This window comes from Vulpes lagopus, chromosome 3 (assembly GCF_018345385.1).
Source record: "Vulpes lagopus strain Blue_001 chromosome 3, ASM1834538v1, whole genome shotgun sequence".
In the NCBI taxonomy this organism is placed as follows: Eukaryota; Metazoa; Chordata; class Mammalia; order Carnivora; family Canidae; genus Vulpes; species Vulpes lagopus.
In genome coordinates this window covers 23,546,198-23,570,521 of record NC_054826.1, presented here as the reverse complement: position 1 = coordinate 23,570,521, position 24,324 = coordinate 23,546,198, and the positions used below count along the sequence as shown (strand labels likewise).

At 34.4% G+C, this 24,324-nt stretch overlaps 1 protein-coding gene across 1 annotated transcript in view; it reads left to right on the top strand.

The window, feature by feature from the left end:
- The window catches only part of HCN1 (hyperpolarization activated cyclic nucleotide gated potassium channel 1), a 383,048-nt gene that overhangs the window by 27,009 nt on the left and 331,715 nt on the right, over nucleotides 1-24,324 (top strand). The window contains exon 2 of the mRNA XM_041747243.1: nucleotides 19,889-20,312. Coding sequence (XP_041603177.1) covers nucleotides 19,889-20,312 — 424 coding nt within the window. The remainder of the gene's footprint in view (nucleotides 1-19,888; nucleotides 20,313-24,324) is intronic.

The window sequence follows — 24,324 nt, the reverse complement described above, 5'->3', positions numbered from 1 at the left end:
CTCCTTTGAGAGCAATATTTTAAAGAAGCTGAGGGCCTGAACTAGGAATTAAAATTCTTGTCTAGTTCCCATGGCTTAACTAAAAAATATGGAATGTGTTGGATTTAGAATGTGGCAATTAACTTTTTTCAAGGAAAAAAGACTCCAATAAAGCATAATTTGAAGATTCAAGGCTTTTTTTCCCCCCTCTATGTTCCTAAATTTTGCCTTTCCATCTTTTTCTTCAGTCTGTGTGAACTGAATATATCACATCTATGATTCGAAGAAGATTTCTCCACTTTGGTCTATATCCCATTTTCCCCCATCATCTGCAACTACATTTCCTGTTTTTATTCTTCATACCTATTTTTATTAATAATTTCCATACTACCAACTTCCAAATATGATTAGATTTCTCCTAGTCTCAAAAAGTAGAAAACAAATATATAAATATATGCACCTTCACTTACCCAATCACAGTGGGCGAGATGAGGAATGTTGCAAAGCTATATAAATAAATTAATTAATAAACAATTTGTAATGTGTTATTTATACTACCATACCACCATTGCTTTTGTAATGGTAATCTATTTTTGAGTGGTCAACACAAAATTTTATTCTCCACCTTTATTTTTCTTAAATTTTGAGTGTCATTTCTCATACCTGTTTCCTAGCTATACCTGTGCTTTTTTTTAACCTTTACTTTGTGAACTTTCTGCTCTCATCATTCTTCTATTTCTCCTACACTCCTACACTCACCACTCCACCTCTGCTCACATGATTGCTACACCAGCATGTCCACTCCTGATCCCCAGTATTCCTACACTTCAGACCCATTTTTTTTCAACCAAAACAGAACATTTTTACCAGTGTAAAATGTTCAGCCTCTTCAAAATGAACATATCCTAAAGTGAGTGAAATCTTACCATAAAACCAGATCTTCTCAATTACTAATTTCTCTACCTGGATGGCCCTTCAGCACCTTTATTCTATGGTCTCACGTTGTAAATTTCAGAATCCTCTTCCCTTTCTAACCTTCCTTGCATTTCTGTACTAGATATTGTTGCAAAGTAGAACTTCTTGCCCCTTTATTCCCATACTCTCCAACCTAGTCAGACTGTCATCATCCTAATCACACCATAGGACTATCACCTCCTAACTGATTTCACATTCCATTCCAATTTATCATCTACATAGCTTTCACAACACACTCTTTTGCTCTGCAAGGGTTGATTTCTGCCCAGCCTCTCAAATGCTTCCACACTTGATATATTGGCATCTTTTATTTCTCTTGTCCCTTTCATTGCACCTGTCCAGATCTCACCTGTCAGATATAGCTTCATCAACCCCTTCCCTCTTCCTTTGAAGCAGGTGTGTTACATATTTTTTTGCTGCCAACCACATTTTCAGGAATTCATCACAAAGCTCAGTAGCGATTTTTGGCTGGGCCTAGAAAAATTAACCAGCTGTTAAGATCAATTATCCAGTCATTCACACTCATTCCTTCACTCATTTCACTTCTGTGCATATGGTTCTTAAGCTAGCATCACTGCTCATCACTCTTTTGTTGGGTAAAGAACTAAGCCATGCCCATAAAGATGAATGTAGTCTTTATACACATTCTATGTGAAAACTTTGGGAAAGTTTAGATTGTCCAAAGGTACATTTTCAAGATTTGGCTGGTGTGATAGCTATTGAAGTGTCTGTAGTATCATATGTGAGATATTATATTTTTGGGTCAGAAATTTTCACCCATAATTTTTAATAATTCAATTAATTTTAAAGTCAGTGTTCTGCCATTTGAGCTCAAGTTTTCCAGTGAATATGGTGATTTTCAATAATTCTTGGGAGTAGATAGAGAACAGTAACATTATCACTAACCAAAACTACCTCTGTTTATCTTAATACAACTACATTTTAGTTGAATCATATGATCTTCCAATGCTTGCATGCTAATTCATTCATTTAATCATTCATCAATACAACAAATGTATTTGGAACACCTGCTATCTGCCAGAAATAAGTCATATACTGAAGCTATAGCCTTTGTATCTACTCCCTTTGGGACTTTCCTAATCCATTTTTTTTCCATCTGAAATGCTGTCTCTGGCCCCACATCATTGTCATCTATCAAAATTTCTGGATCAGCTATGTGTCACTTTCCTCTAGTCCCCCGAATGAAGTTCCCTGAACTCAGGTCCCTCAATTTCCTTCTCTCCTGAATTTCCAGGAGAAATGTTTGTTTATGTTCTTAAATTGTTATCTGAATTGATCATGTTGTACCTTGCATTTTGGTCATATTCATACATCTTATATTTGTCATGATGTCTTGGAAAGTATAAAAGATCAAAACATTTTTTTAATTAAAATAATTTTTTTTTGGTCTGAGGTGAGAAATATACACTACCAATACTATGTTTAAGTGAATTATTCAAACACAGCATTTCACACTGATCAGTATAATTACATGATGACTTGTCCTCCCTTGGCTCAGGTTATTGAAATCTAGCTTAATGACAGATAATGCAAATATGTGTTTATTCCTAAAACTGAATCTTGTGAAATATTCAATTTTCATTTTAGATAAACTTTACTATCACAATGATGTAAGTAAGTGGCAGAGAAATATATTACTAAAATATGTAAAGAGATATATGAACTAAATGTATAGAGCTATTTTGGATTAGTCATTCCATTATTCTTGGAAAGATGTTTCTTTGTACTCTCCGTGCCAAGCCACCGTCTCCTTCACTCAGAGATTTCCATCCCAGTCTCATTTCCTGGTTCTTATTCTTGTTGCCTAAGAGTGGACTTGGCTCGTGACCATCACTTTGGCTCTTTCCTCCTTTCTGTCTATATAATTTCTCCCTTGGAGGACTTATATTCTCCCATCAGTAGATTTAGTTTTCAAATCTATGCAAAAACTCTTAAAGTTGTTTCCCCAGCCCTGGCATCTCTTCTGAATTCTAGAATAGTATAGTTCCAACTGTCTTCCATCATGCGAATATGAAACATATTAAACTCATTATATCCAAAATGGAATTTATAATCTTCCCCATCTACTGCAAAGCTTCCGTGCTATCATTTTCTAGTTTCTCTGGTATAAGTCACCATTTCGTTGGACTCTCTTAGCTTCCTTCTCGAATCCAGACAGTTCCACATCTTAGTTTTCCCTGAAAAAGGATTTTTTTTTTTACTCCCTTCTTTTCTGCCTCCCCAAGTTAGTTTTCATATTAAATTTCTTAAAAATTGCTTCATTACTCTCAGTTTCTAGCCCTGACATACACATATCTCCTATAAAGTAAGACTCTTAGATTTGAGAAGATTCTTAGAGCCTATCTGGGTTCAGTCTCTACAAGGAAGAAGATAGATACCTAGAGAGAGGCAATTTTCTCAAGATTATAAGGTCTAGGTAATACTGAATACCTGAAATTAAGCACTTTGAATCTAATCTAATATTCTTTCTGCCCTGTCACACTCATATTTTTACGTACGCTTTTTCTTTTTTCTAACATCCAGAAATTATTTTGGTCAATAGTAAACACAAATATGACACAAATATTGCAGGGCAACAGCAGACTAATTTTTCTATAAAGTTATTTTAAAGTAAAGAGAAAAAATAAAGAACAATGAAGTTGGAAAATATGAAGGTAAAAAGCCAAGGTTATGCTTATTCAATAAGACTCCTGCTACTCAATAGAATGCTTGATTGCCTGCTAATATCCATAAAGCTTGAAACTAAATAAGTAGATATCACTGTCCAAATTATGGATCTGTTATCTAGGATGCATTTTCAGTAGTACATATTTAGAGGGGGGCAGAGTTAAGTACATAATTTTGCATTTGTGATGTTCTATTTTGAGAATTAATATCAATTATTTTCTATAAAGACACTCTGATGCATATAATGAAAATTGTGCTATAGCTATAGCATAAACCATATTGCTTTTTTGGTGTAAAAATACTAAACACTACAGATCAAAATAAATATGACGCATAGATTATACTGGAAAGAACTCCAGGTTAGTTATCAGGACTAACAACTATCAAGTCTTAGCTGTCACTGCCTAGCTGAGTGATTTGGACTAAGTCACATACCATTTTGTTTTAGGTTTCTCATCTTAAACATAGAGCTAGTAAAACATTTTTGGATGTCTCACAGAACTTTTGAGTATATACAATGAAAATGATTACTATGAAAATACTTTATGAATACTAAGTTGTTTTATAGCAATTGAGTAATAGCTATTATCTGTTAAACTCCTACAATGTCATAGTAGTTTGACAACCAAGTTGAAGGGTAGCAAAATAGAGCTATAATAATGATTCATATTACCAGTATTAGTTCCTAGAATTTCATCAATTTAGAATATTCTAGAATGTTTGTATTGATAACTTTCAAACCACTTTATATTGATCCTAAATTTCCTTTAATACATGTTTTACAATTTAATTTGATATGAATTTGTTAATTGCATCAATCTCCGCTAGTGTTTTTCCGATGGTATGCTTGACACTGTACTAATATTTAAAATGTCTCAAACCATTGTTATTTTTCTTGATATATATTGGAAAACTCCATAGTTTTCAATGTAAAGGGGTTTGTCATTCTAAAATAATACCTTTATTTCTTTTAAAATCTGGCATATAAATTTTACTCAGAGAAGTAATATAAGACAAATTGCTCTGAAACAAAGTTTTCCCTTGGATTTAAAAAAATTGAGTATAGTTGACACACAATATTACATTAGTTTCAGGTGTACGACGTAGTGATTCAACATCTCTATACAATATGCTATGCTCACCAAAGAGCATTAGCACCACAGATGGTTTAGCTACCATCTGTCATCATACAATGTTATTATAATATCATTGACTCTATTCCCTATGCTGTGCCTTTTGTTCCAACAACCTATTCGTTCCAAAACTGTAAACCTCTATCTCCTATACCCCTTCACCCATTTTGCCCATCTTCCTTCCTCCTTTTCCTCTAGCAACCATCAGTTCTGTTTTTATAGGTCTGGTTCTGCTTTTTGTTTGTTTATCCATTGTTTATTCATTGTTTTGTTTTTTAGATTCCACTTATGAGTGAAATCATATGGTATTTATCTTTCTCAGTTTGACTTATTTCACTTAGCATAATATCCCCTAAGTCTATCCATATTGTCAAAAATGACAAAGTCTCATCCTTTTTTATGCTGCATAATATTCCATTTTATATATCCAAAGATACATATACAAACATGCACATGTACACACACATACCAGGTCTTTATCCATTCACCTATCAGTGGACACTTAGATTATTTCCATACCTTGGTCATTGTAAATAATACTGCAATAAACCCTTGCATGTTTAGTAAACAGTATGAAAATAGCAGCTTCTACCCTGGACTAGCATAGGTTTCTGGGAAGATTGCAGGCCAGATCTCAAACCAACCACTCAGTAACCTCAGGGACTCATGATGTTTGAAATATATCCTTCTAAACATTCTTAACCCTGTGGCTCATTTCTTGAAGGTGTTTGGGGTTTATAAAACTAGCCAATATGGGTTCCATGGCTCCTCTTCTACCCTTGTACTGTGTGGTTAGACTAAGTCCTTATTTATTTATAAGAATGTGTGGAATCTGTTCACATTTATTCAGAGTTTTAATCTAGTTACGTTTTATGTATTTCGTTTTTTAAGTCTTTTCTCAGAAGTTGGGCTTCCTATTTCTTTAATTATCTTCCCCTGCTATTCTTTTCTGGACATCTTTCAGCTTATCCACAGTTTCATGATATCAAGGTCCCCAAAACAGAAATATTCAAGAGATAGATATTTATTTAATGAAGTTATAATACAGTACCTTTATTTGTTAAAGGCTTGAGTATTCATGCATTCATTTATTTAGCAGATATTTAGAGTTCACTGTAGTTGCAGACACTGTATTAGATAGTGGGGGTATAGGGCACCTAGGTGGCTCAGTGGTTGAGCATCTGCCTTTGGCTCAGGGTCCTGGTATCAAGTCTCACATCAGGCTCCTGCATGGAGCCTGCTGCTTCCTCTGCCTGTGTCTCTGCCTCTCTCTGTGTCTCTCATGGATAATAATAAAAAAATCTCTTTAAAAAAAAGGACAATGGGGATATAATCAAAAGTAGACATACATATGATTCCTGAGTACAGTATATCTACTGTAGTTGGAGAAATAGACCTTGGAAAAATTGCTCACACACATTTAAAAATACAAAGTGTGTGTGTGTGTGTGTGTGTGTGTGCATGAAGGAAAAGGTAAGGTACTTGGAAACTGTATGACTGGGGCACTTGGCCAAGTGTGAAAGTTATTTCTTCATTCATCAATAAGGGGTAGTCATTGCCTTCTATAAAAATACCAAGGGAAGGCTTGTGAGAGCTTGTGCCCACCCAAATATTTTTTTTTGCAATCTCGTATGAAGTGTGACTAAGTATCTTTAGGATATGTTGTTATTTTTTTATTGACCAGTAGTTACAATTCTAAGCAAAAGCGGTCTGCTGGCTTTTACTTAAATTGCAAATTCCTCTTCCACATTGCCAATTTGCCATCCCCTCATTCCCACCCAAAAAGATATTTTGGAGGTGCCACTCTTTGCCCCTGGATTAGGTTTAATACATTCTAAGGTTCATGTGCCACTCAGGTTCAGAGGAAAAAGAGGAGTGACTGTGGCCCAGAGACTAGGATTGTGCTAGTGGATGGAGAAGGTAAAGAAAAGAAGAAAGGGGTGAGGAGTATTCCAGGCACTGGCAGGGAGCAGTTGTGCAGAAGAAATTAAGAAAAGGAGGCACAAAGGACAAGTAATTAGATTAGCCTGTCTAAAGCTCTGTGAGCAGGTTGAGGATTAGCGGGAGAAAAGGTCAGAAAGATTGGGTAGGAATGTAAATTAAGATGTTTACATCGATTTTAAATTGCCAGCAGTTTCGGCATGATTTAGTTCTCATGAACATATTTTATAGGTTGATACTTATCTTGTAATGTTTTGTTATGGGTTTCAAAACCCATATGGGTTTGAAATAATGACCTTTGAGTTAGTAATCTCAAAACACGGCAAAATAATTATTTCAAGAATTGCTGTCTTTGACACATATATAAGATCTGTTCTTAAGTCTTTTTTTTCCCCCCAGTTATCTCTCTGGTATCAAGAAAACTTGGAAATTTTATTTCTTACAAGTTTTCTATTTTTGTTATTTGCTTTTTTTAGCTATTGAAGAAGTTAAACACACAGCCTGTCACTTACCTGAAGGTGGAAGCCACATCTTTTAAAAATGAACTGAAATGTACAAGTCACAAAAACCTCCTGCAGAATTTAATAAATTAATAATTAGTTTTAAAATTTCCTACAAGGCATGGGGCTACATAAAAAAGCTCATGTAATTCCCGCCTATTAATGGGTTTCAGTTATCTGTGGTGCAACATTCCATTGTGGGTAAATTGTATGTTAAAACAAAAAAAATGATCTAATTGTCATTGAATGAAGAAGGAAGGGATGAAGGAAGAGGTGCCTAACATATTTCTAGTTACATCTATTTAGAAACTTACATATATGGAGACTGAATTGCAGTATTCATTCGATTTCTTTGTAGGGGACTGAAAATTTTTATACTGGCAGTTCTGCTTAAAATATGCCTGAGTGTTTGTGTGAATTACCCAGACAATTAAAGAAACTTGGTCCTTAATTCTTAAATATTCCACAGTAAATGTTACTCTGCCCACACACCCTCGATACTTGTTACAGACCTGGAAACATATGCTCCTGGTAGAAGCACGTTCTTCCTTGACACAGCAGCCATTCTGCTCCTTAGGTAATATGCAGCTGCCAGTGGGTGAAAACTTCAATGTAGTTCAAGTATGAAACAACATCTTTAGTCTTGTTTTAGGGGAAAAAAAAGTAAACTTAATGTAGAACCTAAAATCCATGGACATGAATAATTTTCAACTTCAAAAGTTGTTTGTTAAAATAAATAAGTAGGTACTGATTATTTCTAAAGGTATTTTGAAGAAAATATGGTACTATGAAATATATCACTATAAGCAGAATTATGTTTTCAGTTGAGCTTTTATTTGATCATACACTTGGCTGTTCTTGATCATGATACCTTGTTTTAATTAGGAAAACAGGTATTTTAAAATATACGAAGCAAAAATGCTTGATGTAGCCTTGGATTTGTTTGATATCACAACAGCTAAAGCATTAACTAAAAATGTAAATATGCCACCAGATCTTATAGCTTTTATGATATTTAATCCCTCTAGCTCTACCTCATGTCTATTTCTCTTGGTTTCCTAGTAGCAGCCTAGAAACTGTCACAGCTTTAGCACTCAGTGAATGTACATGGCATTGTGCACACCAACACAAGTTTTTGTAGTGTGTAAATGAAGTATCAATCACTGGTTCTATGAAATCTTGCCCAGTTCTTGTCCTTCCCCCAAGGAAGACTTGATCTCTCTCCTTGGTGTATTCTAGGATGCTCTATTCTATTATAGAATAATATTTTAGAAAGTACTGTTGTTTATCTTTCCTTCACTTGCTTTTTTAACAAGCCTTTTTATTTTTTTTAAAGATTTTATTTATTTATTCATGAGACACACACACACACACACACACACATAGGCAGAGACACAGGCAGAGGGAGAAGCAGGCTACATGCAGGGAGCCTGACGTGGGACTCGATCCCAGGTCTCCAGGATCAGGCCCTGGACTGAAGGCGGCGCTAAACCGCTGAGCCCCTGGGGCTGCCCCCTACACTTGCTTTTCTTGAGGACTGGGGCTGTATCTAATTCTCTTTGTATGCTTAATGACAAGCCTAGTAAGCAGTATGTATTTGTTGATAAATTGCTTGTGCTGTAAAGAATACAACTTCAGGACCTCCTCAGCAAATGCTCTCTTTGAATTTCTTTAAAAATAGTACTTTTTAAAATGGATGACCAATTTTTTTCCTCTTTTGGAAACTTATAGAGTACTTACAGTGTGCTATTTATGAACATGTCTTGAACCTTCTCCCATCTTATTTAAGTACAAGCTTTCATTTTCCTATTAAGTCGGAAGTTCTTGAGGTCAGAATCTGTATGTAATTTGTTTGCATTTCTTAGAGCGCTTAGGACAGTACCTACTATGTAGAAGGTAGCCAATGCATATTTGTTGTAATTATTATGAGGTAACCATCTGGAGGAAATATTTGGTACTAAATTTGACCTTTACTTTCCAAATGCTTTTTTGCCTTTAGAGCATTTGAATTGAGTTTGGTTTATACACTAGTGAAATATCTTTGTAGGCCAAGTTAGAAAGAATTCAGAAATCCTCTTTGAAATAGACAATTTCATAGCTCCTTTATTTAGAAAATGTGTATTACTATATAGGAATAGGGGCACATGAACTATCATATTTATTCTCTGGGAATGTAGGTAAACTCTCAATGGCTTCTGTATTGAAAGGCACAGAAACCAAAGACTAACCATTGAGCCATAGTTGCAGCACCATAGTATACTTCCTTTAAGAGCTTGGAACTTCCCTTGTGAAAACAATTTTGTTTTCATTTCAGATAGGTAACCGGTTAAGGTGGGTACCAAGTGTGGCTATGCTGCCCTACTATGCTACCAAGTGTGGGAAAGTTTTGCTTTGTATTAAAATTGCTCTTAAATGCTTGATTTATTTATTTAAGCATTGAAAATGGTGGAAGGAGTATAAACATGAAAGTTGTTCATGGGTTCAAAAGCAGTTTTACTCATTTCTTCCCTGTAAGAATTTCAGAATGTCCCTTAGTTGGATAGGTTTCAGTTTCCTCTTAAATTTGGATAATGCATCCAACCTCTGTTTTCAGTATCAAATGAGACAATGTTTACAAAGCACCTGTTATAAATGTTACTTATACTTTATTGCCCTGATGCTGCTTTCCTTTTTAATACTTAATGAGGTAAATTATTATACACAGAAATTAAGATCTTGAACACATTCAAGAACTTCTATAAAAATGTAAATATTTTGCAGACATGGGCACACAATAATGTGCTTTGATACTGATTTTGAACCTTTTTGATACTCTCACGCCGGAGCGATAATGCAAAAGATCTGTGTGGCTTTGGGAACTTAGGCATGAATGAGGAGGATAAGGTTTGTTGGGATTTTTTTTAAAGATTTTATTTATTTATTCATGAGAGACACACAGAGGGAGAGAGGCAGAGACACAGTCTGAGGGAGAAGCAGACTCTATGCAGGGTGATCGATGAGGGACTTGATCCCCGGACTCCAGAATCATGTCCTGGGCTAAAGGCAGATGCTCAACCATTGAGCCACCCAGGCGTCCAGTTTGTTGGGATTTGAAGAGTAACAAGAAACACAGGGAAGTGACCTATATTATTAGCAACAATGATATGGGAAGCTTCATTCTTGTCACACAAAATCAAATGAAACTCATGAAAACAGGAGAGTGAGTAGAGGGATAGAAATTTATTAAGTAAAGATACAGAGAAAGCTCTCAGGAGTGAGAGGGGTCTGGACAGGGTTGCCACTGTGGGCTTGTAGGGTTGATCTTTCATTGAAAGCCAATCAAGGACCTAAATCTTATAACATATCTATTGATACCACTATTGAGTAAGGATTAGTGATATAACATCTTTAATGGCTTACTTCCTTTTCAGGGTCTGGAAATTCTTTGTTGGTCACAGTTAGCTGTTATACAAGACCCCACCTATGGCACCTGGGACTGGATGCTCTGGTCTATTTATCTCTGCTTTGCTTTCATCTCCACATTTTTGGGATTTTTGTGAGCCTATTTCTATGGCCCCATACCCAGCCCTGCCTAGAAGTCAGTAAGTCATCTCTTACATACAATGCCCAGTGTTCATCACAAATACCCTCCTTAATATCTATAATCACCCATCTAGCCCATCCGCCACTCACCTCCTTCCATTAACCCTCTTTGTTCTCTGTCATTAAGAGTCCCTTATGATCTCATTTAATTGAACTTCAAAATTAAAGTGTCCTCAATGTTTGTGTAATGAGACTATCTATTGATAAGATGCTAATATGGAGTTTCTTTTAGCCTGTCCTTGGAAATACTTAAAAAAAAAAAGTGGACATCAACTTAATGAATTTTACACTAGGGTGAAGGCGCTAGAACACATTTTGGTTGACATGATCACTGAGTGTATTTATACTTTCCTTAAAAAGGAATGAAATATGGAAAGTCAGAGTAGAGAACAAAACTTTTAAAAATCAGTTTATGGTAAATCAAACAAAAATACTAAGAAGCTAAGAAATAGTTTTAGATTGGACTTTTCTAAGTTAAGCAGTAGGAGCTATTTTATATATTTTGTACTCACCTTTTATAATTAAGAATTTTTGTTCTTATGGAAAATCTATATGTCACCATAAAGATAGAAAACTGCAGCGTAGAACTACTTAATCTTAGGGAGTTCTTTCCCATTCTGTATAGATTTACAAAAATAAAATTTCATGTGTGACATGAATTAGGAGTCAACAGGTGTTTTGATTCAGTAGAATGAAAGTTGTGGCCTTCCTCTGAAGTAAATTTGAGTAATATAATGAAAATACCCTGAATGACATTTTTCTTCCTGTTGTCTAAAACAAGAAAATTAGAATAGTTAAAAAATATACATCTAATCCTACTACTCATGGATGAATAAAAAAGGCTCATATTTACTTAATTTCCAAACTATCTAAAGGAAAAAAAAATGGTCATATACTTTAATTAAAATCTTATAATGTAATAATCTCTCCATTTTTTTAAAAAAATATTTATTTATTCATGAGAGAGAGACACACACACACAGAGGCAGAGACACAGGCAAAGGGAGAAGTAGGCTCCCCACAAGGAGCAAAATGTGGGACTTGATTCTAGGACCACGGGATCACAACCTGAGCCAAAGGCAAATACTCAACTGCCCGGCCACCCAGGCATCCCTGTAATAATCTATTCTTAACATACATGTGATTGATATGATTGGTCATTGGGGAATCAGAAGTACTTATACTGTTTGCTAGTCAATTTAAATATAATGATTGGCATATAGTTTAGCTAGGAATAAGTGCAAAAGCAGTATTTCAGACATTATTTATTAAATGGTCTATCAAATTATTATTGACACCATATTTTAGTAGGATATTCTCTGTTCATTAGTAGGTGCTTTCAAATGCTGAAAGTCACATAGAGAAATTGAGATAGGAGTTAGAGGCTGGGAGATGAACCCCAGCGGGACATATAAGTTGACCATTGCAGTTGCAGAGGGAAATATAAAAGTTGATTTTCGGGTTCGGGAGAAGGAAATCCCAGGCATTTGTTGGATAGTGGCAAAAACAAAGAATCTGGAAAACTGTATTTTTAAATTTAGCTGAGGACCATATATGTACAAAAAAGATAAATTTCAAGATATAGAATTGGAACACACTGGATATTTTGAATGATTACATTTCATTTTGCAAGCAATAGGAAAGTCTGATATAAATAGAAAGTAATTTACTAGGGCAAGTAGAAACGGGAAAATTAGTAAGCAGAATAATGATATAATAAAAACTTCATAAAGGATGTTGGCAATGGAACAAAACAAAAAGCTGAGTATGAAAACTATTGTATTAGAAGGAATGTAAGGCTGGGCAAATGATCAAGTGCCAGAGCTGGGCTGACAGAGTAATCAGGGATAATTTTTAAGTTTTATTCCTCATGGCTGGCTGAAAGAAAAAAAGGGAAGAAAAAAAAAAAGGAGAAACTGCTACCGCTATGCCATGCTATAATAAATAGAAATAAAAATATTGGGAAAATTATTTTTAGGCTATAAGGTTAATTGGTTTGGATTTCACCTTATTGAGAGATGGCTGTTCCATTGGGATTAATGATGGTGAATACAGTTAGAAATGTGTAACTCCATCTCACAAGTTAAGGACAGTGATAGATTTAAGAATCACTTACGCGAGCATATTCACTAAATTGACATATTATGTTCACATATTAGCATTTGGGGGTTGATGTGACCAAAGAAGAGAGTGATGAAGGGCTGGGAAGCTGAGTGAGATGATCACGTACCTACTTTAATGGAGGGAGAAGAGTCAGGAAAGGTTGAGGAAAATAAATTTCTGCTAATATATAGATATGAGTGAGGAACTATGAAAATGCAGAATCACAGAAACCAAAGGTTTGAGAGAGTTTCAAATAGGAACTCAAAAGTTATAAAATACTGATGGACCAATATAAGGCCATTAGGGTTGGCAGCGAAAAGGTTAAGTGCAATTGCAGAAGAAGGAGGGAGGTAGAAAAACATGTTTGCTTTTGCCTGGATTGTAGGAATTAAATTCCCATACCATTAGCTGATTTTAATATGTAATATTAACTAAAATATAATGTACCTCCTACCCATCTCATATTTTCATTGGGTAAATTGCTATATTTACTTGAAAACTTCCAAATGTCTTCAAATATGGTTTAACTTAGTTTTGTCCATAAGTTAGGCTAAACTTTCCTACATCTAGGTTCTTAGCAAGGTTTTACTGTATTAAGAAAATTAGCGTATTTTCACTTCAAATTGCCTAATTTGAATTATATATGTTTTCTGATATCTTCACTCCACACTCCCCATAGACAACCAATGTGGCCCTGCAGAACATTAAGGCATTAGACCAGCAGACCTGATCAAGAAAACTTCTTTGCAAAGCCTAGAAAAGACATACATCCTATACAACATCAACCTTAATATGAGTGGTCTGTAAATAGTGAGGGCTATATGGTGACGAAAGATGTCTGAGAGCCCTTCAGACCAGAGTTCAGGTATTGGCTGCTTGAGTTTTGATGCGGTGAATTGCCACTGATGGTACTATAAAGAGGACATAGCATTTATGAGAAGGCACTTCATTTCTCAACAGATCTGTGCCAAAAATGGGTGAAGGGGAGTGAAAGTTACAGGCTTCCAGTTATGGAATGAATGAGTCACAGGGATAAAAGTTCCAAGCATAGGGGGTGTAGTCAATGGTATTGTGATATCATTGTATGATGCCAGTTGGTAGCTATGCTTGTGAACATTGCATAACAGACTTGTTGAATCACTGTGTTGTATACTAATGTAACATTTAGTTTCGATGATATTCAAAAGAAAAGATAGGTATCTAATAATCAGGCTATTGGACTTTTGATGATTAAGACAGTTTTAAATAAAATTTGAAAAATAATTGCAAGGATTGTGTGTTTAATAAAAAGCAAATTCAGCTGGAAAATTATTTATTTATTTATTTAGATTGATAAATAATTTGGTTTATAAACTGTCCAATTTATGGTGCATATCCAAAAATATAATTTTAAGCAATGAGTCTTAAGTGAATAATAGGACAGGTTCAGATAATTTGACTTCAACCGTAGGTAAAATAGTAACTACATATAAATCGGGTATCATTTCCAGGCTATAACCAGAAGTTCTTTCCTCAGTTCCATTTAACGACAAATATTTATTTCATCAGAGCAAGGGAGAAGAGAATCTTTCACTCCATAGTTAGACACATTGGAAGACACGCACCTCTAGTTATGAAATGTGGTAGTTTTTAAATTTCTTTAAGTCAATAAGCTAGAAATATTTGTCATCAGATTGTTTCAACTACTAAAACTACTATAAGTGAGTAGGAAAACCTGAAGGATCTTGGAGAACTCTGGTTGGGGAGGGGAGGTGTCTTTATTTACCACAAGCCTTAGAGATATGCAAGTGGATAGAAAGAAAGAAAGAAAGAAAGAAAGAAAGAAAGAAAGAAGCATGATTGAATTTTCAGTTCCTCGAAGTTTAATATCATGGACGAATCTTTACAATGCTACTTTTTCTTTTCTAAAAACTCACAGGGGTAAATGGATTTTTAACATAAAAAATAATTTGTCTATGAAAAGTAATTATTTTATTAGTAATTAAACTTATAGTGATTAGTGATACAGTAATGATAATTGAAATACGTTTATTTTGTCTATTTTATCCACTTTGAGTATAAGGTAAAAATGGTTACCTAGGTGATTACTGTAATTGTCAAGACTGTGGTTTCCCAGTGAGTGCCCTCTCTACTTTGCTGTTTTGTTTTTTTTTTTAATTTTTTTTTATTTATTTATGATAGTCACAGAGAGAGAGAGAGGCAGAGACACAGGCGGAGGGAGAAGCAGGCTCCATGCACCGGGAGCCTGATGTGGGATTCGATCCCGGGTCTCCAGGATCGCGCCCTGGGCCAAAGGCAGGCGCCAAACCGCTGCGCCACCCAGGGATCCCTACTTTGCTGTTTTTTGAGAAAATTTCTATATATAACAGGTTCTGTACACTTTACATACATCATTGCACACAATCTTCCTGCAGAGAAACTCAGAGTAGTAGAAGAAAATTGAAGTTCACAGCAGTTAAATACCTTACCCAAACCCCTAGAGCTAATGGAACTAGGATTTGAACCCTAGTCTGCCTTTAAAGTCCAACCAATATCCTTTACAAATATTCTCTCTAAAGCAGGATGAATAGAAGGAGATGGATTTTATAATATACCAAACCAAGTGTCAAATCCAAAACTGCTTTTGTTTTCAGGCTATATAACCTCAGAACATGTTCCTAATCTCTTTGTTTCCTTTTTTAATTTGTTACAATGTCTTCTATGTTATAAAACCCCTCAATTAATAAAAATCCAGAGTTATATAAAATATAAGAAGTTATTTGCTGCATTAATGACTCTGTGTCTTATCAAAAAGGATTTATTTAAATATACCCATTGAGTGTATGTTTCTATTAAAAATTCAATTAATTTATCTCTTAGTATTTGTTATCATAGATATCTACATTACTGTAGAAGTTAAACAGAAGATAAAAATACAGTTTCGAACGTCAAAGAACTTAATCCATGAGCACTGCATAGAACTATTGAATCACTATATTGTATACCTGAAACTAATATAACATTTTATGTTAACTATATTGGAATTAAAATTAAAAACTTAGTAAAATTTTAAAAGAATTTAAATCCAGGAATGATGTAGAAAACAAAAATAATTGGGCAGCCCTGGTGGCCCAGTGGTTTAGTGCCGACTTCAGCCCAGGGCGTGATCCTGGAGACCTGGAGACCCGGGATCAAGTCCCATATCAGGCTTCCTGCATGGAGCCTGCTCTCCCTCTGCCTCTGTCTCTGCCTCTACCTCTCTCTCTCCCTCTGTCTCTCATGAATAAATAAATAAAATCTTTTAAAAAAAGAAAACAAAAATAATTAGTAATCAAAAGGAAAAATAAGAACCATGCTGAAAATATATATTGCTCTGGGGTTTAAAAAAAAATAAGAAACTCAGTATCAGAAAAAGGCTTGAAGGTAGATAGAATGCTAATAGGAAAAAGAATAAATAGGCTGGAGGAAACTGTATTTCCTGTACATGTACCTAGGTGAGCCTGATGGCAAGGTAAGAATAAGTACTTTCTCACTTAAGAAATGATGTTCTTGCCATAGCGTGTTAAAGAAGAGGCTGGGAAGGGAGGAGGAGGCTATATTATAGAGTGCCTTGAAAACAAGGCTGAGTTATTTTTACTTAATTAAGGGAGTCATTGATGGTTTTTGACCTGCCAAGTTATGTGTTAGATAAGTTGCTCTGGGATTGATGGGTAAAACTGGTCAGATTCCAGAGACAGGAGACTTGAGCTATTCTAAGCAAGAACTAGTTCTGCTGAAACTAGATATCAGCGGGAATAGAAAGAGGAATGAATAGGAAAGACTATTCCATAATGATATGTATAAGACTTAAAAAATTGAAAATTAAAGAAAAGGGTGAGCCTGAGTATTCAAGCAACATTTTCAGAACAGAGAGTCAAGAAAAGAAACTTGTGGGCAGGTAGGCAAGAGAGTCTCATGAGGTCAGTTTTCAGGAACATATTCTTTGCTGAAAAAAACAGAAGTTATATCATACTTTTAGAGTGGGTGACAACTGTATTTTCCTTGGCTAGATAAGGAATGAATCCATGTTAACTGAAGAAAGTGTTATATTATGCAAAGTCTATAACAAGATCTGTGTTTATGTCTGTAAAATAGAATCAGTGATACTTTAAAAGGAAATTATAAGGTTTAATGGAGCTTTATATTGATAATGAGATTTCTGATGGTTTCAGACCATAATAAGTACCACTAATAAAAAGCTATGGTGTGATAAAAATTATTGCTCCAACAATGAATAGATGGCACTTTATCCTCTTCATTTCTATTTAGTAAGAGGGATAAAATATGTTTTTTCTTTAAAAATATCTTCTGTCTTAATAAGAGAAATATAAGGATGTCTGTAAAAGAAAGTATTTTTTAATGGGCTTCTGGCTGCTTCCCCCAAAATTGGTTTTCTTTTGGTAAGGAAAGGTACATGAATACTAAGTAGGCCACCAGCATTGTGTGCCACAGTTTGTTAAATGCCAAGATTTATGATTTGCATATATCATTTCATTTAATCTGTAAAACTCTACACATTTAGTGCTATAATAATCTTCATTTTACAGATGAGAAAATTTAGGATTAGAGAATTTAAATAACTTGTCTCCAAATTAAACAGCTGGTAGGAATTTCTACTTGAAGATAGTTGCAGTGGGAATTGTAAAGGGCAAATGGATGAATACAACTTATACGTAGGTGTTAGAACCACAGTCTTGGTGACTGATCCGAATGTGAGATTGAGTAGATTTAAGGCCAGGAGTTTTCTAAGATTGCTCCAGGGTTTCTGGCTTGCAAGTAAGGTATAGAGTTGTTCCATTCCCTGGCATAGGGAACATGTGAGAAATCTATACAAGAGGGGAGGTGATGAGTTTGAGCATATGCCTGCTGTGACGTGTGTGTGAGATTTGCATGAGGATAGATTCAATGGGCTGCTGATGAGGAGGTTAGGAGGCATAGAAGACAGGAATGGACCAGAGGTGGAGCTTTTGGAATCATTAGTTATGAATTAATCATAAAGACATGGATGAGTGTGTGATATAGCTCAAGGAGCATGTGTAGAATAGAAGAGAAAAAGACTATGTGTGAAACCCAGGGGAATAGCCTTCAAGGGGAAGGCAGAAAGATGAGCTCACAGAAGAGACTGATAACAGTGTCCAGAAAAGTGAAAATCCTCAGGACATACATGGTTTCATTTTAGAGTTCAATGATGTCACTTCTTTGTGAAATAGCTATAACACTATTGCATCTCCTCTACATCTCTCCCCTATCCTTGGTGTATTAAATGGCACATTTTGCATTTCCATTAAAAGAGGAGGGGGATAAAAGAGAAGTTATGTCATTGAAATTGACAGTGCATGATATACGATTGACATGGGTATGTATGTACTTGTCCATAAAGGTGTAGGTACGTTTTGACACAAAGACTGATGAAATCTTCAACATGAGAAACATTTATTTTTTTACATAATCCTGGGTGTTGGAGACAAGGGGAGAGAAGCCCTATTATAGTTCCTTCTTGCACTACTACTTTTATCCCAAGTCATTCATAATCAGGGGTAATAGTAACTGAAAGGTTTATGCAATTGTATACCTTGCCAAAATGTAGCTCAAATAGTCTAAGTAGGAAAATAATGTAAGATAAAGATATCTTGGTTAACAGAAATTTCTGTCATGGAAATTTATATCATTGGGGTACCTGGGTGGCTCAGTCTGTTAAGCATCTGACTTTGGTCAGGTCATGATCCCAGGGTCCTGAGATCAAGCCCCAAGTCGTGCTCTGCTTGGGGAGTCTGTTTCTTCCTTTCTCTCTGCTCCAATCCCCTGCTTATGCTCTCTCTCTTTCAAATAAATACAATCTTAAAAAAAAAAAAGAAATTTACCTCATTTATACAACAAAACTGCCAGAGGAGTATACCTATGACTAGGATGAAGTAACTCATGATTTTGGAGACTATTTCATGATTATAGGGTTGTAATGGTTGATCTGCTTCTTCATTTTTATAAGTATACTGGAACAAATATAAGTAGTCTATTACCTAGTCAGTTCACTACAGTGTCAACAGATTTTAAATAAACTGCATGAAAATGATATTATAATAATCTTCAATGAACTTAATTATACTCTATTAAATATATTATACTATATTATATTGGTTTTCTGCCAATTTTAATATAAGATGAGGTAAGGATGTTTCAAAAAGTAGCTAGTAGTCATAGACGTGTTGAAAATTGTCAGAAATTTTAAGAAAGAATTATTTGAAAAAAGAGTGGGAATATATTTAAAGTAGTTGTTCATTGAAATAGTGATAAAAATGTGAGTTTGGGTAGATTCTAATTTAAAATCTAAAGTGGTCTGTTCAATTTTTAGCGTCAGAACAAAATTAGTTTTCTCATTTCTAACTAAAAAAGAAGAAAACATAAATATTTGGAGTACTGTAAAGCCATGGGCTAGCCTGCAATTTATGGTTGACCTAATCTGTACTCCTAGAGATACTATAAATTTTTAGTGCCAATATTTTTAGTGTACCAGCATTTTAGTATTTATTCTAATTGATGATTGATGGGGTAATTTGACATATAAGGTATTTCAAAGTGTCTCTAAAGAATCTTCACAAAAATGGTTTTTTAAGGTGGCTTTCCTGGTCTTATACTTCTCTTTTATTTCCATCTATATCTTACATGTTAATATGGGGGAGGCAGTCTTTGCTTTTTTACCGGATATATGGGGCAATGAGTGTTCTTGAATTCATTTCAGTAACACTTCATATCAAATAATTGTTAGAATTCTATAAACACAATGCTGTGCTTTAGAAATATATTAATTTTACTTAGATTTAAATTTATAGCCATTGAAGGCTTTACCTTATTTACAAAACAAACACTTCGTTCTTTTACTCATTTATTAACCATAAGTCAGTAATATTTTTATGGTGGGAAGATTGGTTATTGTCTATATCTTAAAATCTGATTTTTTTTTATTTGTTGTAGGTTTTATTGGGATTTAATAATGCTTATCATGATGGTTGGAAATCTGGTCATCATACCAGTTGGAATCACATTCTTTACAGAACAAACAACAACACCATGGATTATTTTCAATGTGGCATCAGATACAGTTTTCCTTTTGGACCTGATAATGAATTTTAGGACTGGCACTGTCAATGAAGACAGTTCTGAAATCATCCTGGACCCTAAAGTGATCAAGATGAATTATTTAAAAAGCTGGTTTGTGGTTGACTTTATCTCATCAATCCCAGTGGATTATATCTTTCTCATTGTAGAAAAAGGAATGGATTCAGAAGTTTACAAGACAGCCAGGGCACTTCGCATTGTGAGGTTTACAAAAATTCTCAGTCTCTTGCGTTTATTACGACTTTCAAGGTTAATTAGATACATACATCAGTGGGAAGAGGTAAGACATATCTTTTACTTCTTTAAAGTCCTATATATCATAAGATTGTTAACTCTAACTTTTAAGACGAACACCTGTGCTATGTATAATGAGTTTTATGAAATTCAAGAAGGAAATTCTATGTATTCCTTTTGGTGCATAAGTGATATATTTCTATCTTCAAAAGGTATGATCAAATACTGGATTTGAATCAACTGAAAAAAATAGTGATTGCAAAAGAATTGTTTTATGCCAGTTAAGTCTCTTTTTAAAAACAAATCCTCTTTAATCAACAAATGTTTATCCTAACCAATGCAATCCCTCTTTTACCATGGGAAGTTTCTTTTTATTTAACATGAATACGCATCATGTACCATCTTTGACAAAGATGTGTAGGCTCTGATTGCTAGTCTACTTTGTATCATTAGTTCTATGAGATAATCTAGTTTACGTTCCCTCTAATATTGAAATTTCGAGAATTTGCATTTGAAGAAAACATACTTTAAAAAGTATTTCCGATTGTACATGTAGACTGATTTTAGCATAATTTGCTCAGTGTTATGCTTTTGCCTATAATTATTTATTATAATTTCTCCCCATTAATTCATTTCAAAATACTGAAAAACAGCATACCCAGGAGGGAAATTATTACATAGAAAACACAAATAGTACAGTGAATAACTATAATGAATCTGGCCAATATTTTGCTAAAAAGGGCATCTGTTGTTCTTACGCAGTTGGTGGGACCTGAAAGGACTCAGCCAACTGGAGTTTCCAAAGATCTGAGTTAAATGTACCATCACCGAGCAAAGACATTTATGTCCTTAATTTCAGGGTCTGCTTCATAACCTTTTTGACTTGATTTTCCTGCTAAGTCTACTTTTTAAAATTAATTATAACCTGAATTTATTGTTTGCATAAAACAAAGATCAAAAAGACTTAGAGTGCCTAAACCTAGACTCATGAAAACAATGTACTGGCAATAGATTAATTATTGCTTTACTCGCTACAGAAATGCTTTTTAACATTTTTAGGAAGAATTATGTTTTGGAATTTAGATTTAAACAAGTCCTAAAATGGAACTTCTGTGAACGTTAGCTCTGCTTTCTGTGAGACTGTAGCAGTGTTTTGTGTGTGCTTGTCAATGACATTTTGGTTCACAGGATTTCAGGAAATGACATGCAATAATAAAACACTGCATAAGACACTGCTGAAAGGCATAAAAATGGAACATTCTTAAAATATGGATATGGATTATATTCAAAATCAAATGAAGCATATTTCAGAAATTGGATTCATCTTGTAAAGTGTCTCTATATAGCATATTCCATCTAAAATGTAATAAATGTTTGGTTCTTAAACTTTATTATATTTGAGATTAATATCAAACCAAGATGATTATTGATAATAATAGTTAATATTTATTGAGGGCTTATTATATGTTAAATAATGTCTTTTATTCTTTACATGGATTTGTTCATTTTCCTAATAATCCTAGTAGCTTGCCCACATTTATAGAGTTCGTAAAGGCTGGAGCTAGAATTCTAACCTTGGCAGTCTGACTTCAGAGCAAATGCTCCTGACCACAAAACTATATAGCTTCTTACTATAACATACCCTCTTTCAATGATAAATACCTTAATATTCCACCATTTTATAGATTGAATAAGAAATTGTAGGAAACTTTTCTTAACTAAGATTATGTCTATGCAACATAAGAGTTGAACATTTACTTAACTCTTAAAACATAGTAACATTTTTTTTTAACGAATATCCTGTAAAAGGAAAAGTTACTGCTATAAATAGCCAGGCAATTAAAAATACAGTGGGCAATGTGACTATTTTCAATGTTTTGTAGCTTTAACCCAAATACCCTAGAGAATGGCAGCAGGATGAACAGATGGTATCCTATCAGATAAAATGGCAGGCCATGCAGTCACAGAAGAGGACACTCCTTACACTGTTGCCCTCTGGTTCCTGGCAGCAGTTATAGTCACCTAGATCTGTGTAAAATGATGGTGTTTTAAAGATGCCATGATATAATTCAGGATTATTGGCTCACTGCCATCATTACTGTAAAGTGCAATTTAATATGCACTCACAGATATTTGGTATCCAAACACATTGAGGCTAGAGTTGTGAGTTGGCAAGATCTTTCTCATAAACGAATGACCTTGATGATGAATAAACCGTAAGCTCATTTAAATGAAGAATGTTTTCTTGATTATATGATATCCTGTGTAAAATCTCATATATCATGGATATTAAATGCCTGTTAGAAATATTGCTAAACAAAGAAGAAACAGTAATAATTAATCCAGAATTTAATACAAATTCATTATTTTATTACCTATATGATTCACACCAAAAGCACAGAGAAACTTGAATGGTTCCAAACTGGCAAATCTCTACCTGATTTTTATAAATGCCCAACAGGATATGTTTACATGTAAAAATACAACAAATAAACCAGAAGATTTTGCTCAGTGAGCATTTGGAATAGGACTGCAGAGGAAGATGTGAGTTCACCCACATGTCTTTGAGTTCCGAGTGTTTTAGTACCAAGCTGGCTAATGCTAAATTCAGCAAATTTGGGGAAGTAATGTGTGAAGTCTGGAAGCTGCCACTGTTCTAAATGAATCATTCCCAAAGAAAGTGGCTGCCTTCTATAGGAAACTGCTTCCATCTTCAATGATACATTTTTTTTCGGTCTGAATTAGTTCAACTGAAAAACAACAAGAAGTGCCAAAGCCAAATAAATTAGAGAAATATTGTGAATGAAATACAGAAACTTTAAAATTTAGTCCTTATGTTACTATCATTACTAAAGTTGAATGTAGTGGCTAATGTAGGAGGAAAGAGGTGATTTGACCAACTTGTTTATGAAACACATGGAATTAAAGAGTCAGGAAGGAAGTTACTTTTCACAAAGCAATTATAAGATCAATGGCTTTAAGACGCAAAATTAGAGCTCTCTGATGCTATATTGAGAGTGTATATATATATATATATATATATATATATATTGCCAGGTGAGGTGAAAATCTGTGGCAATTTAGATGAATCAGGCCAGGACATTCCTTTTCCTATAATCTCCAGAAAACCAAGGTATATTTTTCCCACTCTTGTATTTTGGTTGGGAAAAAAAATCCCTTAATTTGTCATTGTTGTTAATGTTGTATTTCAGGTAAAGAGTGACTCAAACTGGAGTGTTATTTTATCACCTGTCACAGGGGGGAACCCATTCTCTGTGACCTCAAAGAAACAAAGTGAGGAAATCTCTGGAAATAAAATAGAATATTAGTAACAATTTGGGACCATCACAAGCCCAGAAGAGATGAAAGGTAGATTAAGAGGTTAGTAAATGGGAGATTGTTCAGCCAGCAAAGGTGAAAAATTCTAGGAACCTTAAATCCCTCAGCTGCTGATATCAGCCATTTTATCAAAGAAGGATAACCCTTGATATTATTTGAGATTTAGGAAATAGTAATTGAAAAGAGAAATGCTTCTCTATAATGGTTATCTTTCTGTAGGATTCAGTGTCACATAAAGTGTAAATTCTTCATGAGCAATGTGAAAAAAAAGTGTGGGAAATGCATGATGCTTGTATAACTATGGCTTTGGGACACACACATATAATATTTTATTTTGTATTACTGTCTCTTGTTCCCTAAATCTTCCTTGTGTAGATTTTAGAAATACCATAATTAACTAGATCCATTTTTGAGGCAGGAAGAGGGCTTATGGTTCTGAACTTCATATATGTCTATAGTAGTTTTAGATGAGTAATGTTTGCAACATTGAGATGCTCTTCTAGCAATCAATACTAGATTTTTATGTTAGCTCAGAGATAGGTTTATATACAAATTATGTTTAACAACACAGCATCAATAAGGAAATTTATTCCACAGGGAGCTAATGCAGACTGTGGTTTCTGTCCTTGGTTAATTTTAGCATTTTAATTGGTTTAAATCAGAAACTAACTCTTGCTGTAAATTGCCTATCTATAATTACACAATACATATTCTAACTA